This window comes from Eleginops maclovinus, chromosome 10 (assembly GCF_036324505.1).
Source record: "Eleginops maclovinus isolate JMC-PN-2008 ecotype Puerto Natales chromosome 10, JC_Emac_rtc_rv5, whole genome shotgun sequence".
Lineage (NCBI taxonomy): Eukaryota > Metazoa > Chordata > Actinopteri > Perciformes > Eleginopidae > Eleginops > Eleginops maclovinus.
Genome location: NC_086358.1, coordinates 17,160,540 through 17,178,257, shown reverse-complemented (window position 1 = coordinate 17,178,257; position 17,718 = coordinate 17,160,540). Strand labels below are relative to the sequence as shown.

Here is a 17,718-nt window from a genome sequence, read left to right as displayed (position 1 = left end):
GAGTGATTAGAGCAGACACAGTCAGGCAACTGCAGTTCGCTCCCTGTCTGGGGGGGTGGGGGGAGTGAAGGGGAGACGGACAGAGACCATTCCACTCCACTGCTGTTCTATTCCTGAGCAGCTTGTGTGTTGCTCCAAAAATAAAACACTATGAAGGAGTGGGCCGGCACTCACACACTCAGCTCTCCCGACTCCCCTCAACACACACTCACTGCTAACATTGGGAACAAGCAAACAATGTTTTCTTTTAATGTCTCCCGGGTACAGTTTCTGTTGGGGAGAGGGAGAACTCAGCATTAAAAGAAAACATGTGAGGAAAGCATTTGTCAGAAAGAGGATAAGAGCTCATTAAAAAATGTTTTTGAAGGTATAACAAAATAAGATTTCTCTTCCTCACTCTTTGAGTTATTTTATTTCATATTGCTTCAGTTTTATTAAGCATTTTAGAATGTATGACTTTATATTGTCATTCAACATCAGGCCAGTCATTACAGATGTGCAAAGTGCGACCACATTTTAAATGAGATTTTTCAAAGATATCTAAAACATATACAGTATAAGACTGAATTGTTTGGGGAAGTGTGAATAACATGATGCACATGACATTGTTCAGTTAAAAGAGACCTGGATAGTTATATTTCCTATTCCCATGTGTTTTCCCAAGGTACAATATAAACAGTAACACTGTCCCAGTATGGAAGCAGGTTTTAGTTTCCAATAATAAAGTTGGGGTAAAATAAGTCAGTAGTATGGCGGTAAGAAATGGTTAATAACATTTTATTTTTTAAAACTGTGAATCACTGCAACCTGGAGCGGTTGATAAACATACCATCATATAATCATATACACAGCTCTGGAAAAGCTAAGAGACCACTTCAGCATGATCAGTTTCTCTGGTTTTACTATTTATAGGTATGTCTTTGAGTTCAATGCATTATTTATTTATTTTATTCTATAAACTACTGACAACATTTCTCTCTGTTGGAATTCAACAGACACTGGACTGGCTGCCATACATGTAGAGATTGAAATTCAAGAAAAATGTGGAGCTGTATGGATTTATAAGTGACTTCTTTTTGTCCTTCATTTTCAGGTTCATATTTGGATTTAGGGTCTCTACTGTGTTATGTTCATAAAGGTCTTTATTTTTTTCATAATGTCTGTGCTGCACAGCCTGATGTAGTATGTATGACATAGTAAGTATAGTATGTCGAAAATATGCCACCATTTTTTTCTTCTGAAAAACAACATATGATAGACAATATCAGAAAACATCAACATGGTGCATTATGTGCCAAGTTTTAGGATGACAACATGTGTAATATTTGATTTGTAATATGTCCCTCCATGCAGAGAGACACATAAACATGCTTATGTTTGTCACCTCATTACCCTTAACATGGTTTTATTTTAAATCTCTGATCAGCAAACACAGTTACCATACACTGAGAATGCACCCCAGATGGGACTTGAACCCACAATCCCTGGCTTAGGAGGCCAGTGCCTTATCCATTAGGCCACTGGGGCATAGAAGATCTGGTTTTATACTCTGGAAAAATATCATTTATGTTGAAATAAAAAAACAGAAATAATGCTAAATAACGACATAGTGTAGTATATCAAAATTTTCCAAAAACCAACATAATACAGTTTGTTTTTTATATAAGCGCAATGTTTTTTCGGGAGAGAAACTCCTTCTGGGACAAACTTTGAGATTTTAGCCTTTGCAGACCATTTATGTGCACCAAAACCTATATTACACACTACAGGAGACGGAAACCCCCAAAAAGCATTATAGGGCCTCTTTTATAATTAATATAGAATGCTTCAATATATCCAGTAGTATGCAAACATATCAGTGGACAGACACACACATGCACACACAGGACAATGCATCCTCAGCCTGGATTCAATGGGTTGAATCATATTAAATTTAGGCTAATTCCAGCTAAGTGTTCTCCTCTACCTTCAGTTAATAGCGTTGCCTGTGTATTCCCAGATAAAGCAACAACTTACTGTGCTGATACCCTTGACCTCAGCCTCCTGCACACACACAACCACATGCCCTTTCTCTGTTTACATCCCCTGTGTAACACACACACCGCCCCCTCTGATACCTGCAGTAATCAAGCTCATAAACATTCTGCTCCGAGTTAAATGTTTAATGTGAAACGCACTCCGCTGTTGTGTAATCTTTGCTGATATTTACCGTTCTGAGGATTACCATAACTCACAGTCAGCAGGGGATCACTTTATGCATGAAAAACTGGCACCCATGAAATATTCAGGAGCAGTCAATCAGGGCCCTGTAAACTGCTTCTGAAGGTGTCACTCGGGCATCTGACAGGAAAAATAAATGAAGGGAGGATGCAGCTTCTCCCCTCGTTTTCCAGCAGTTAGTCACTGTTTCGCTGGGCGCTGAAACTTGCTGAGTGTGAATGGTTTGTGTGTGTGTTGTCCCAGTCGTTTGAGTACAGTACAAGCGACATGTCTACGGCTCAGTTACTGGTACACAGTGTAAGGTTGTAAAAAGAGTAACCTAGTGATGGAAAGTAACTAGGTAGCTTTTCTCAGTAAAGAATGTAGGTACTTTACATTATGTTGCTTTATAATTGTACTTTACTTAATTTTGTAGGCTAATGTTGTGCTTCTTATGACATTTATTTACTTTGCAGTTTTAAATTATTAACACAAAATATAGATCACCGAAAAATACATTACCATATATAATTATAGGCTATAATACCAATAAATGAATTCAAATAAACCTCACTTTTCCATGTGATGAACACATAATGCATAAATAATTATCAGACACAGAAATTATAATTCTGAAATTAACTGATTGTTTAATTTCTATTTTAATAAATTTAAATGTGATATTATATTAATTCATATGCAATGCATTCTCAACAAAAATCAGTACATTTAACCTTATCTAATCTATTCTAATACAATCATTTAAAATATATGGCGCTTAAATAGGCAATCTGCATAACGAGTACTTTAATTTTGGTACTTTAAGTATATTTAATGACAATACTTTTGTACTTTTGTACTTGAGTAACATTTTGAATGCGGGACTTTAACTTGTCACAGAGTATTCTAGTACTACACTCTAGTACTTCTACTTTTACTCAAGTACAAGATCTGAGTACTTGTTACACCTCAGGCTGGGAGACTGAGGCCTGCAGAACATCTGAACTGCTCCCTTCAGAGTCTTCATTGCACGCTCAATTATCTGAGCCTTACATAACTGCCCTTTTCCACCAGAGGACGGTAAACTCATCAACAGCAGCAGCACTACGTTTCCTGAACTTGTTCCTGCATTGCGGGTAATAAAGTTCTGACAAATTGGATTTAAAAGTGGTCTTAATGCAGCATGACAGGACAGATAGTTAACCGTAACAGAAAGGAAGTACAGTGAAAGGACGCTGTGTTCAGTGTGGATGTGTGACTCATTATGTATGACTGTGCTGCCCTCTAGTGGAGTGTAAGGCTTACTGCATCTGCACCCGGTCACATGATCCAGGAATATGAGCCACAGTACAAGATTCAAAGGTTTGGTTTTTATAACATATACCAAACTACGGTGTAATTATGTTATGTATGGAAAAGTTAGATCGCAGGTTCCTCAACAGTGCAATTTACAATACATTGAAAAATCATATAAAAACAACAATAGAAATTAGAATAGTGCTCAGGTGTTTAATAGTTGTATGGCCAGTGGTCCCTCTATAAGGTGCATCTGTAGAAGTTGCAGAGTATCCTGGAGTCCATGTAGAACCTCTGCAAACTCCGGAGGAAGAAGAGCCGCTGCCGAGCTGTTTTGGTGACGGTGTTTGTGTGATGAGTCCATGTCAGGTCCTCAGTGATGTCATTTTGTTGGGATTTTGCATGCTTGGGTTTATAAGGGGTCACAAGAGGCATGAGCACATCCCAGCATGCAATAGGAAGCAGTGTGAAATCCCAGTCAGTTAGGCAGTAACCTTTTTAATGTGGGTTGATGGGGTCAAGCCATTAATGGAACTGTTTTGTTAAAAGGCCATTTGTGCACAAACAGTCCTGCGCATTATAATGAGGGTAAAGGTAAGGTCACATCATTATAAACAGGCTGAAGGGAGTAACAGAGTACTTGTAATGGGATGTCATCGGGGTACAAAAGAGGTAACTGTATTCCCTTACATTTACATAAAACAAGACGTAATCACATTATTGTTACATTATTCTTTTTTTACGTGGATTGATAAAAGTATTAATCACCTGTAGGCCCACAATATGGTTTAATCTGGAATCCCCAAACCTGTATATTTGCAGTATTTGCAAGACATTTTTGCATTTGAACTGTTACATTATACACTTAAGTAAAACACATCTTATTTTTCTCTTTTATTTATTTGCATTTGAAACTGAGGTAATCCAAAAGCAAGGGAGAGTAATCAGGGTACATCATAGTTATATTTCATTATAGTTCTCACAACGTGTACAGGATGATCCAGGTCCATGTATTTAGTTGTGTGCTGATGACTTCCTAAACTCATTCATATTCGCTTAAATCTGACTTTTTATATATTACTGCATAAACAGTTTGGATGCTAGAACTTTTCTCTGCTTTTGATTCTAATAATTTTTTCAAGAATTCCTCATACCATGGAAGATAAATTGATAAAGTCATTGAATGATTCCTGACACATCTTCAGTCTTCAGTTGCATTAAAGCTCTCGCTTTTGTTTAGTGTTTGATCATTTTGAGGCACCTGAAATGGGATGTGCTAAGGGAAACATGTCAGCTTGCACATCCAGCAGGAGCAACTCCTGCACTTCTCTGGAGTCCTGTTTATCTCTTCTGCAGCTGAGCTATTGAGCTGATTAATGCTTCACTACGTTTAGTTGTTAACTTTGTCTGTGTGCAACTTTTTACAAACAGATTACTATCTTGATATAGTGCACATGATAAATAATTAAACATTATTGAGGATATTTCTGACATTTTCCAACATAGAAGATAGAATATCTTCGCTCCTAAAGGGTATTGGATAGTCCATAACACCAGTCTAGAGTCTAGCTGACACTTATGCAGACAAGCTTCAGCCGACAGCAGAGGAAGCTGTGGCTCACACAAGCTGGTCTGATACAGAGCGATGTTGCTTTCAGGGACAGGGGCAAACATTGTTTAAATGGGAAATAGTTAAGGTTACTCAATATAAAAATACACTTTCTATTTAGATCAAAACTATAGTACAATATGTGGGAATTCATACTAAATCAGTATGTTGGTAAACTCACATGCTCGCTAATGCAACACTTGATCCATTACATCATCAGTCATAAAGCATTATAGATGTGACTAAAAATGAGAATTGAGATTGATAAACCACGGAAACAATGACTTTGATTAAATGCATTATGTCAACATATGTCACTTAACTGTATCAAGTTAGTGGAAAGCAATAATATTAAGTTCAACCTATTTAAACTTAATATTATTGCTTTCAATGAACCTAAATAAAGTGATTTGAAATATGTTGAGAAAAAAAAAACTACACTGAGTTCAATTAACCGTCAACAGATTTCACAAAACTGTTTTAGGATAGTTGAAAGCAATAATATTAATTTACTAGGTTCAACTTAATATTACTGCTTTTAAACTAGCATCATACAGTTATGTGACATTTGTTGATGTGTCACTATGCATAGTTAATAGGTAAGTAATAAAATAAACAAGTAAATGCATGAATAAATATATTTACATATGTATGTGTTCTGTGAGCTTAGGAGTGTAGCTTGCTTATGGTCTTTTGACACTTTGCCACAGCAGCATTTAGTGGTGAAGCCCCTCAATTTGATTGTTGGCTTTTCTCGTTCATCTCCCTGTCCGGAGTGGAGCAGCTACCACCAAGCATCAAAGCTTCCAGCTGCTGCTGCTGCCCCGGGATGATATACTGCCCTGAGATCCTGCTCACCTGCACTTGCTGCGTGTGAGTGGCTACTGTATCTTTTCAATAGACATTCAGAATGATATGGCCATAACAGATGCAGGTCATGAATCAAAGGTCTTAAACCACCCGGTTAGCTGATGCGTTCCACAGGTGCTGTCCCATCCCTGCATACACACCACGGAGGCTGCACAGAGAAACACACACAGAGAGGAGCATCCCACTCTGCTGCCTGCTGTGTCCTCTCTACCTGCCGCAGATCTACATCCGAGCCTCGCATGGACCACCACTGCTCCTGCCTTGTGTGAACTGAGCTTGTGAACGCGTTGACCCCATCAGAAAAGAAAGGAAAAGAAAATGTGAGCAGAAATGCTGCACAGCATATCAAAGCATAACTCATGTACCTTTTTACTGAGCCCAACTCAAATTAAAAAAGCATAAAAGTGCTGGAAAAATAAGGATCACACATGTTTCGAATATGCTGAATTTTAATTGATGGTAAATTGTGTTTTTGTAGACCCCGGACTACGCATTGAAGTGGTTAGAGGTGTTTTATTAATGGACATAACATCAGAGGAGGAGAAAAATAATTGATGGCATTCGTGGTTGTTTTCAGGGGTTTTAGTTTGATAGGTGAACTAGTTCCCTCAGCTGAACTGGATGCTGCTCCTGTGATGCTGTAATGTTCTCCAGTTGGATTCAATCCAAGCTACATCAGAGGGACAATAAAGGGCACAGATGTACCAAAAATGTATTATCAAATAATATTTAATAAGTACAAGCCTGTGGTTTTGGAGACCCTCAATCATTGATTCCCAGCCTAAGTGGCTGATCTCTTAGTGTTGCAAAATGGGTTTAAACCAGGAGCCTAAACGTCCCAGGTTTGAATCCAGCTGGGGACATTTGTTGCACAATTTGAACAGGATAATTGAAGGAATTAAAAAGTAAGACCACAAATCAAATACAGGGGTCTTTGTGTTGATCAGTTTAACCAACAAGACAAGATCATTTCATTAAGAGGCTGAAGAGGTACAAATATCAAGTACATTCTGAATACCCAAACAATAGAGAATAAATAGACATTACATTATATAAGTTTTAATTTATTTTCTTCAATTTTTACTGTATTTGAGTTTCATCTTTGGTATGTTTGCAATTTCAATATATACAATTCAAACTCCTACCACATCCCCCAACCATTCTATTTGACAAATTTATGAAACATTTTATTACATTTTTGAGTAAATTATGGGGCAGTCAGTTTAGAAGTTGACTTACTACCTCAGAATAGGGAATATGTGAGTAATAACTGTGGACTTCTGGTACTCTCTCTATCCAGTAGTTGGATTTTTTATGGGGGGGGGTCCGGTGACTTGCTCAAGGGCACCACGGCAGGGCCCAAGGTCCTCTCCAAGTAGCAGTCCATACTCCATATTTAGATCTGTATGGGGACTTGAACGGGTACCCTAGGACTCCCAGTCATTACTGACTGAGCCACTGCTGGACCAATCAGCACACAGATATACAGATATACTACTTTTATGTGTGCATTTTATTATTATTTTTGATTTGTATTTCTTCTTTGAGATGTTGATACTTAAGAATTGTTTATTTTAATTTTATTTTCTACTATGTGCAATGACGTTTATTGTAATATGCAGCTGCAACACAACAATTTCCCAGTCTGGGATCAATAAAGTAATTCTTATATAATCTTATTTATTTTATTTTATATGCAGCATTTTCGCAGGAACATAATTCTAGAAATATTGTTTTCCTGTTAACTGTTTTGCAAGAAGTGTGTGATTTTGAATAAGCAGTGTATCAAATAAGCGTTGACAGGTTTGTGTGGTGGATGTAAACTGTGTTTGTTTTGCTCTCCGATGTGATCCAAGGTGCTGTGGATGTGATGTTTCTCTGCTGCAAAGCCTCAACAGCTGCTGAAGTGCAGCTCCCCGCTCCCTGCTGCTTTTGCCAGTAAAGGACCACCGTACAGGGTTGCTGCTGCCTCCCTCCGCTCTGGATGGGAGAAACAGAATCTCATCTGGGAAGTGGAACACCCTCGTCGAAAGCCCACCAAGGCCTGTTCCCAGTAACCCAGAGACGCCTGCTGGCACGGCATGAAACACATAACTCGTAAGGGATTGGACCTGAGGTTTACTGCCTGGGCTCCTTACCCAATTAGAGCGGCTCATGGAGGCAAAGCAAAATAGGGTGAAGTTTTTACAATGCCACAGGGGTCTGTAGAATGGATGGGCTCTGTTTTTGAGCATGGGGTGGGGGGAGGGTGGGCTGGGGATCTGCTATTCCCAAATCTCTTTTATCACAGCCTGTCAGAGGAACCACACAGGTACACAGCAGCTCCCCGGCCCCCGAAAGCAAACTAACAATTCAATTAATTTGGTGTTCCCTGTCCGACAAGCCTTAACTTCTCAAAATATAAATTAGTCTTGTATTGATGTTATCAAAGATTAGGAAAAGGAGACTGATGGAACATCACAAACTTTATTTTCTTTGCAAAATTATACACATTTCCGTTTCAGAGAGAATGTGATACAAAAACAAGACAAAAGGTTACATGATAATAAATAGCCAAAAAGTAAAAGCAAGATAAAAAAATAAATGACTCAGGAAAGGCGGTAAAATGGTTAATAAAATATATTACAACTTTGGATGATCCAAATCTACCTTGTTGCACTGTATGTGCTAACCCCTGGACAGGTTTATGGATGCATTTAACAACATTTAAACACTAAGAAATAATGGGTACATGTGTGAAGTAAGAGTTAGCGAATGAAAGAATCAAAAGAGTTGTGGCACCTAAATTATGTACATAAGATCAAACTCAACTGGTCTGTTTTTTGCTTCAATGCAAGTCTGCAACGTCCATTTCTGCAGGAGGCAGGAGAGGGCATCGAGGACATCTGAGTCTGGGGGATTCAGGAGGCGAGAGGATCGTGATGGATGTTTCTTGTGTTTATACACTGTACATGGTAATTCAATCAACAATACCAAGGACATAACAAAAGCTCGGCAGCAAACTGACCACATATGAGACTCACAGAATCATGCGACAAGGGTCTCCGAAATGAGGAACTCTTGCTACCCTAGGAGAAGCAGCGTTCAGTTATTATGCTCCAAATATCTGGAACAAACTCCCAGAACCCTGCAGGTCTGCTGCTACTCTTACTGCTTTAAAATCCAGGCTAAAACATTTCTTTTTGCCACTGCCTTTAATTGAACTGTTCTTATCTAACATGGCACTATAACTTTTATTCTGCATTATAACTTTTATTCATGTTATGTAAACCTGTGTTACTCATGTTTTATGTTATAGTTTCAGGGAAACTTAAAAGGTACAGGCAATACATTTTGGTTTCATCACCTTGGTTTGCGGAGGAATCCTAAAAAGTCCTAGAAAGACAAGGTAAACTTAACTAAAGTGAAAGAGGAATAGTTTCAGGGAAACTTAAAAGTACCATGGGATCAGGTTGGAGCAAAAAGACTAGCAGTAAAACAGAACAGGTTATTTTATCTGGAGAGGACAGACGTCAGCTCTGACAACACCTCTGGAAACTGAGAAGATGAAGTAGAATTATAGTAGATATCTCACACTGCATTGTTCCTTTATTCATGTATTTTATACCTGTTATGTTTATTTTATTATCTTTGCTCTTTTTAAATGCCATTTTATAATGTGTTTTCTGCTGCACTGTTTCTTAATGCCCCTTATGTCTTTCATTTTTGTAAAGCACTTTGAATTGCCTTGTGTTGAAAGGTGCTGTATAAATAAACTTGCCTTGCCTTACCCTGGTCCTTTTCAACATTACTGCATGAATGTCCCGTAGGGATCAGGATGTCGCAGTCTAACCTTCATGTCCCTAATCCTGACCCTACTGCGGGCTGTTGGTGATCGCTTTGAGAATGTCACACGTGTTCTTGGAGATGACCTCCCTCAACTTCCGTACACGTCGCGGGCTTGAAGCGCCCACGTAGCTCTCCGGCTGAAGCACAGCCATGCCGTCGTTGGCGTTGCCCATGATGATGACCTGCCCTTCAGCGGCAGCACCCGTGATGTTCGGGCAAGGGCAATTCCAGTCCATGTTGAGGAAGGTCACTTCCAGAGGCTCCTTGCCAAAGAATCGGAGACCCATCTTGTCGTCTTTTAGGATTTCCTCCACGGTCACAAGGGCATGGCCCGAGTCCTTCTCCTCCGTCAGTTCTGTCATGCGTCCCAGGATGACGAAGTCACTGCGGCAAAAGCTCGTCACCATCTTGCCTCGCGGCTTGCAGGCCTTGCAGTGGTGGTTTTTCGGGTACGGGCACATCTCCTCGCAGGCTTCTTTGGATTCAAAGTTGTTGTTGTTGCCTTCACAGCCGCCGTAGATGAAGGACTGGCACTGCAGCAGGGTGCTGCTGTATGCCCAGCGGGGCTCGTAGGCCTTGCAGGGGCCCTGCAGACTGGGGAGGCCGCACGGACCTGACAGCTCGGGGCCGCAGCACTGCATGCACTCCTCGTATGTGTCCAACATCTTCCTGGGCTGCGGGCTGCTGCTGCTGTGGCAGTGGGTGAAGGAGAAGCAGTTGTTGGTCTTGGACTCGTAGTACCAGCTGACTCTCTCCATCTCGCTCCCACAATCCTCAGGGTTATCAGGCGGTTTCAGACACTCTTCAGGCAGGCAGCGGGTCACGTTCCTGGGGTGGGGGGTCTTGGGTGCCTCTAAGGGCAAGACAGAGAGCGGATGGCTGACCTTCACAGATCCAGAGGGGTTCTGGGCGGTGCAGATGTAGACGCCTGAATCCTGCGGCTGCGTGTTGTAGATGACCAGCTGCCCGATGTTGGTGACCACCATGTTCCTGCGCACATGATTCGGCCTCATGGTAACTCTCTCCAGCCCCTCCGGCAGCTGCTTCTCCCAGCTGATCTCAGGTCGGGGGCGGCCTGTCACGTCGCACAGGAAGCTGGCTGTGTCGCCCAGACTGACAGTCTGGTGAACTGGGCTGTTGACCACCACGGGCGTCTGAGGCACGGTGGGAGGGGGGATGGTCGCTTGAAGAGGAGCAGTGGTGGGGCGCAGAGTTGTGGCCTGTGGCAGCGAGGGGCTGGTGTTGGGCCAGGTGAGGTGGAAGCGGCAGGTGACGACGGCTAGGCTGATGCCCTTGGAGCACGCCTCTGCGTCCATGTAGCACTTGTTGTAGTAGGTCATGCCGTCAGACGCGCAGGTGAAGTGCGGCTCCCTCTCGCAGCGGTCCCGGCACTTGCACACCGGCTGGCCGTCCCAGATGTCACACTCAGAGCCCTGCTGGGTGCACATGAAGCTGGTGCAGGTGGCCTCCTTGGGCATTCCCATGGGGCCTTTCTTCCCGTCCAGATAACGGGCTGCCACACAACTCCTGTTCCCACAAACATTCTGGCAACACTTTTCAAAGGATTCACACTCCTGTAGGAGGAGAAGAGAGTTGGAGAGGAAGGAAAGTATTTGGAAAATATTTTAACAATGATACATTAAAAAAACATTAAAAAAAACAAAAACTTATATTCATTAGAGTTGAGAGCAGAAATTAACAGAATTTTTAAATTACTTGTAAAATACTAACGGAATAGTTCATTCTAAAATGTAACTTTAATGTCTTTACCTGATCAGATTCACATTCTCGGGTGCATGTGCTCATGGCATCCACCCACAGGTTGGGGTTCATGTCATTGGGGCAGATCCCCGGGTGTGAGTAGGTGATATGCGGCAGAACACCGACATTGACACACCACACTGACACACACACCAGGAACCAGATCCAGCGTGGAAACAGCATCCACCACATCTCCAGAGCGGAACAAGGATCGGTCAGCGATGAAGTGTTTTCAGTTAGAGATTTCTGTGATCCAGCAGTAAGCAATCTCCACGTCTTTGAATATAAAAGTAAGTTGCTACTGACGGCAGAAGTCAGTAGCGCATCACACGTGTGTGAGTCTGTGAGGCAGCACGGTGTGTGTCAGCTGATCCGGTTTGGAGACGCTCTTTTTATGCTAACGATCTGCAGCCATCCCTGCTAACATGACTCGCATCATGACAGATATGAAATGTTCCTGAGATGATGGAAGAAGCTTTTCAGTGGTGAGCTTTGGGCTGGGGCTGGCGGGGCACCTGCCTGTTAAAAGGATTGCTGGTAACCCCGTTTAACCCTTTGCGTGCTCCAGCGGAGCCGGAGCGCACGGTGCGTAAACACGCACGGAGAGAAGAGAATCGCAGGCAAACTATTGCTTAAAAAGTATACACAGGCAATTATTAAACGATTAATCGAACGAACTAAAACGGAGGAAATATCAAACCGTGATTCTAGGAGTAAGCAGACGAAAGGACCAAGCATGAGTTTTATCATTTGAGTAGTAGTTGTGTAAATGACGCTGTAGGTGGACACATTCAGGGTACTTTAGTTTTAATATTAATTTGTTTGTCATTATTTGCCCGTTTTATAAAAGCCTTGAAAAAGTAAATCCTGTTTTCAATCAGAACGATTAAGATGAATTAGAATATAAATTATTAAACACATTATCCAAAGCAAATTGCATTCAACCATCAAAATAAGAACTTAAAAACAAGAATCATAAGTACACTGCATTTTAATATCAAGGCAAACATTTCTAAGTCTTTTTTTTTTTTGGAACAACAAAATCCGTTTTAGAGGTTTGTTCATTTAACCAGATATGCCAAGTATTCAGTCTAAATTTGATCTCTTCTATTTGACACAAAAGGAAATACCTTTTTTGTCAATAGTTGTACTTTCTATCCCAAACCAAACATAAGATGATATGTTCAGCAAACAGTGGAACATATTTTTTTGTGAATTTTTCCTGCACATTATTATGTTTTGTAAAACTCATCTTACAACTATAATACATCTCACAAACTGAGGATTTCTGAGAAACAATTAAGTGAGGATTGCTTTTTGAACTCTGATCCACAACAACAAAAGCACAGGTTTAACAAAATAATATAAAGTGAAATCATTTCAAATAAATAAAAAATATACTCCTCAGTCAGTTCATTACCTTAAATAGTTTAGTGGCAATCATAAATAGAATTTAATTCAATCTAACTGCATGCATTTAGAAGAAAACAGTTGAAAATACCGACACATTTAGAGATAACATGTTGATGAGTCCTGTAACACTCCAATAACTGTAGGTGTAGTGTGTGGGTCATCCATGTTGCTACTCTTCAAGTCTTAAAGTCTTAAATCAATAACACCTCATTATAAATACACTTTTGTGAATTGATATATTGCAAACACATATTTATAACCTTGCATTTAATACATTGTTATGGAGTGTTTCCTGTCTAAACATGTGACGAGTGCTACAGTACGTGACTGCTGCTGCACAAGCACTTCCATTCTTAACCAACTTTCAGCCGCGTATGTAAACCATACAGTAGCCTATACACATGCTCCACTTTCTACAAAGCATGTCTTTGTAAACAGGATTATTTATGTCAAGACAACCACTTTGCATGGATTTACAGTAATCTCAAGAAACACAAATTCCTGTAAGTCTGGACAGACCTGCAGACAGCATTGCATTGACAAAACCTACTTGAAGCATTATAAAACACTCTCAAGTTTGAATTTACCAACTGGCTTCATTGTGGACTTAAAATAGCAAACACAACTTTGAGTACAACCCTTTTCAAATGTGTCTGGTAGGCCAGCAGAGGTGAGGTGAGGACAATACCAGTTAAAAAAACGTTAAGATCTGGTGATGGTCTCCAAAGGGGGGCGTGTGCGGAGGCAGAGCATTTAATGAATGAAGGTGTAATTATAATTCCTTTCCTGTGTAAACCTCTTCCTTGGGTTGCCTCCACAGTTCAGTTGAGGACAGAGGAGCTATTAGTCTGCCTTCCAGTGCAATAACAGCGGGCTGTGGATTTGTGCTCATGCAGTGTTTGTGCGGGACAATGTTTGTTCTCGATGGTGATTTCTGTTTGTGTGCATGACCAGCATATAAATAAACCTGTTTATCTGAAGCCTGCAGAGCTTCCAGTCTCAATCCTGTAAGAAGGATTGCGTTTGCTCTTTTTCCCTGCCAATGACAAACAACTGCACACATGTATGATTAACAATATCAGCTTATTTCAACAGCTATTTACAGTGTGGCCGGGTCTTTCCTGTGATTTACAAAACCCAACATTCTTCTGGTCTTTCCCTGAACTATCCAGCTAACAAAAGTCCTTATTAATATATAAACATTTCATAAGATTCATTTGTAGGGTTTAATTAAAATATAAATGTGTCACACGGTCAAATCTCCACACAGGAAGAAACTGGCTCACCTCACAGCTGTCATGCACAAAGTCTTTGTAAGGAAGAGAGATGAATAAACTGGTAAAACGCAGTGAAGATGGATACATCTCGTGGCTACAAATATGTAAGAAATTATTTCTTCCCTCAGGAAAGCGTCAATAAAATAATAGGAACCCTTAAAAGCACAAAATTGTCCAAAGGCACGCACTCAGACGTGAGGTTATTTGAGGATTCGAGCTTCAAAAAAAATAACAGCCTAGAGAAACTTTCATACTAGATTCGACTAGATTCTTATGCAATTTGGAGAATAAAAGCCCACACCAGTTCATTCAGACAAAGTATAAGGTGTGAATTGCAAGTTTCTGGTAGGACAATCAAAACAGCTCCAAAAGTATATCTTTATTGCTGGATAATGAGCTTACTGTACCAGCTTATATACCAAATATATAACTAATCAGGCCAACAGACCCATGCACACAAAGTGTCAGGGAAGCACATTCAGACCAGGAATAGATGCAAAATTACCTCAAAGAGACACTACACAAGACATACTTTATATATATAATACATACATACAATCACAGAGATACAAAAAAGAAAAGATGCATAATCACTACAAATAGTCTCAAAACACAAAGAGGTGGAAAATCCCTACAAGGACTGTTTTACATCTTTACAGAATGTCAGATGATAAAACACTAAAAGAAAAACGAATTGTTAGAAATGTAGTGGTATAGACTTGAATATTTTCTTGTCACAAGTTAAATGAGAAGATCAAAACCATCAGATAAATACCAAACTACAGCAGACAGCCAGTTAGCTTAGCATTAAGACTGAAAGCAGATTTAACGAATGGGATGTACCGTGTTAGCTGTCTGTAGCTTGATAGACATCAGAGTTGTATAAATCTTCTCATATACTTCTTGGCAATAAAGACAATAGGTACTATATTTCCTACAACATCCAATTAAGTCCTTCAACTTTTAATAATTTTGTCTTGTACTCAAATGTTCTCAATTGTTAAAAAATATAAGATGTAATATTATCTTTTCTGATGTGGTACGCCTTACAACAAATGAGACAATCACTTCATTTGTACGTTTTCTTATCTAGGCCTAACGCATAAGAAACCTCATTTAAATGATGGCAAGATCAAATGATGGTTAAAGAACGGAACTTTTTATTTTCAAACTTTCAAATATGCTAGTTCATTGAGTTTAGACGAGAAGAATTGAAATGCTACCATTTGAAATTACAGCTAGCGGCAGTAGGAAGACATGTAAGTAACCATGATCTTACCAAATGTAACACAAAAAGGATTTAACAAACAAAACAAAAAACCTGTTTGAACTTGAGTGCAGACATGAATGAACGGCCGTTATTTAAGCATTTCACAAAATGCCTTACCAAGCCCAAAGTCGCAAGGCCTATTTGTATGCTATTTAGAGTCGGTTCAGACTTTCCTGGCTTATGTATGCCTGCAGGTGAGCTTTTAACTTTAAGTTCCACCATTAGTTTTTTAATCCAAACCCAATACGCCAAGTTACTTTTTAATTGATCTAGAACGTCCACTTAGAAATATTTCCCGTGCAATATTGCTAGCTGTTGCCCTCTAAGTGTGCTCTGTCTCACATAGTAGCTACTCAAACTGCAAGTGGATGTGGGGGGACAAAAGTTGCGCACTCCATCTATCTTGTTACCTTAGGCTAGAAGCAGGCTAGTCGTTTCACTGTTTTCAGTCTTTATGCCAAGCTAAAATCACAAGTTGATAGCTTTAGCTTTATTTAGTGTACAGGCGTAAGAGTGATTTTGGCTTCTTAGCAAGAAAGCTAGTTTGTGTATTTCCAAGGAAGTTGAACTAGCCTTTCCCTTTATCCTTTTTTAACATTAATGGCTAGTGTAAATATAACAAAAGAATATCCAGGAGACCTGTCAGGTTGGTATCGACAGACAAACATTGAGCAGCATTCAGGCAAGAAAGCTTCATGCTTTGTCTGAACTTTGCTGAAGTTGTTTTCAACCTTCCACTTCTGGATAAAGTGCCTGCAGCAGAAACCGAAAGAGCAAGCCATCATACGGCCAAAGACGAACCTCCATGCCATTTCCTGTAGCTGTGCCCAAGGGTAGGTAAATTACTGAGAATCCTGGCAGCGAGCACCCATTCATCCCGGGTTATCAGCATCCGTTAGTTTTGGCAGGTTTCACAGACAAACAGTACGCCATCAGTAATTGGAGGAACATTGAGAAATGCTAACCACAGCTTCTCTGTATTACAGCAAGCCACAGTGTGTGTGTGTGTGTGTGTGTGTGTGTGTGTGTGTGTGTGGTTGGGGCAGGAGACATCTTACCCCAGATCTGAGGTGAACTACTCTTCTTAGTCCTACCATGGTGCTTTTTCTGTGTGGTGTAAGACAAAATGCGAATTTAGGGGTAAAAACGTTCTGCTAACTTCATTAGTGAGGTCCACAAGTGTACCATAGAATGTAATAGTTCAGACTGGAGACTGACGTTCTTCTAGTGGACCCCTGATGGGCTGTGAGCGCACTCTAGTGGATGAGTGGAATTATGACGCTCTCAGCTGCAAATTCTTTTTGATTGTTATATCTTTGCACATACTGTACACACCAAGCAAAGACTTTTACTAGAGTTGCTTTCAAATAAAACAGCACTGGGTTTACTAGGTGTACCTTATAAAATGGAAATGACGTATTTTGATAAATGCATCTTTCTTTTCTTCGGAAACGTGAACTGCGGTGCATTCTGTGGCGGCACGGCCATCTTTGGAGGACAGCGTTCACGGAAAAAGCACATGTCTACAAGTTCAAAATGTCATATATTTGTATCCTTTACAGCACTTGCAATCCATGCTACATCTCCATCGTAACTTAATTGAAAACAAATAAGATATAATGCTTGCCGTACAGGTTCAGTTCAAGCCACCGGAAAGTGTACCGGACGTTTAAGCACATTTTCGTAGTGGCCAAACGGTGGTACAACTTCTGTGTAGTACCCCACCCGATTAAAGACGCGGCCGTGAAGACATGGACGTTGTGTGTGACGCAGCCCAGCCGCACGTCCCTCCGCGCTATTGCGGGGACGTGAAGCCTGCGTTGTTCGTCTCGGCTCGGGTGTAACCGGAGTCTTGCAAACCAACGCTGAAGGTTTCTCATGCAGCAGTCCCAGACGTACCGGGTGGGCTGCTGACATCATCCCGAGAAGTGAAATGACACATCCCGCTGACCAGTGGTGTAGTGGGGATTTTTTAAGTGAGGGTACGCTATTTGTGACGTCACCCCCCAAACACACACACACACACACACACACACACACACACACACACACACACACACACACACACACACACACACACACACACACTCCCACCCAAAAAGCCATACATATATTCAGCTTCATCACATCCACGTTCTCGTTGTTTTTTTTTTGTCTTGTTTTAAGTGTCAGGTTGATGACGATTATCGAATGTT

At 40.6% G+C, this 17,718-nt stretch overlaps 1 protein-coding gene and 1 non-coding gene across 2 annotated transcripts; both read right to left on the bottom strand.

The window, feature by feature from the left end:
- Window positions 1-1,454: 1,454 nt before the first annotated feature.
- trnar-ccu (transfer RNA arginine (anticodon CCU)) lies at window positions 1,455-1,527 on the bottom strand. The gene has a single exon. It is a non-coding gene; the product is annotated as a tRNA-Arg (tRNA).
- A 6,926-nt stretch (window positions 1,528-8,453) lies between these two features.
- wfikkn2b (WAP, follistatin/kazal, immunoglobulin, kunitz and netrin domain containing 2b) lies at window positions 8,454-11,755 on the bottom strand. The gene is made up of 2 exons (XM_063893563.1): window positions 11,573-11,755; window positions 8,454-11,376 (listed from the first exon to the last, which is right to left on the bottom strand). Exons 1-2 carry the CDS (start codon window positions 11,753-11,755, stop codon window positions 9,829-9,831), a joined length of 1,731 nt encoding a protein of 576 aa, XP_063749633.1. The 3' UTR covers window positions 8,454-9,828.
- Between the last annotated feature and the right edge of the window lie 5,963 nt (window positions 11,756-17,718).

Excerpts from the sequence above, each read along its gene's own strand:
- wfikkn2b (XM_063893563.1), bottom strand. The coding sequence starts at position 11,755 with ATGTGGTGGATGCTGTTTCCACGCTGGATCTGGTTCCTGGTGTGTGTG. Across the intron at positions 11,377-11,572 it reads GAGAATGTGAATCTGATCAG|GAGTGTGAATCCTTTGAAAA; the intron begins GTAAAGACATTA and ends CTCCTCCTACAG.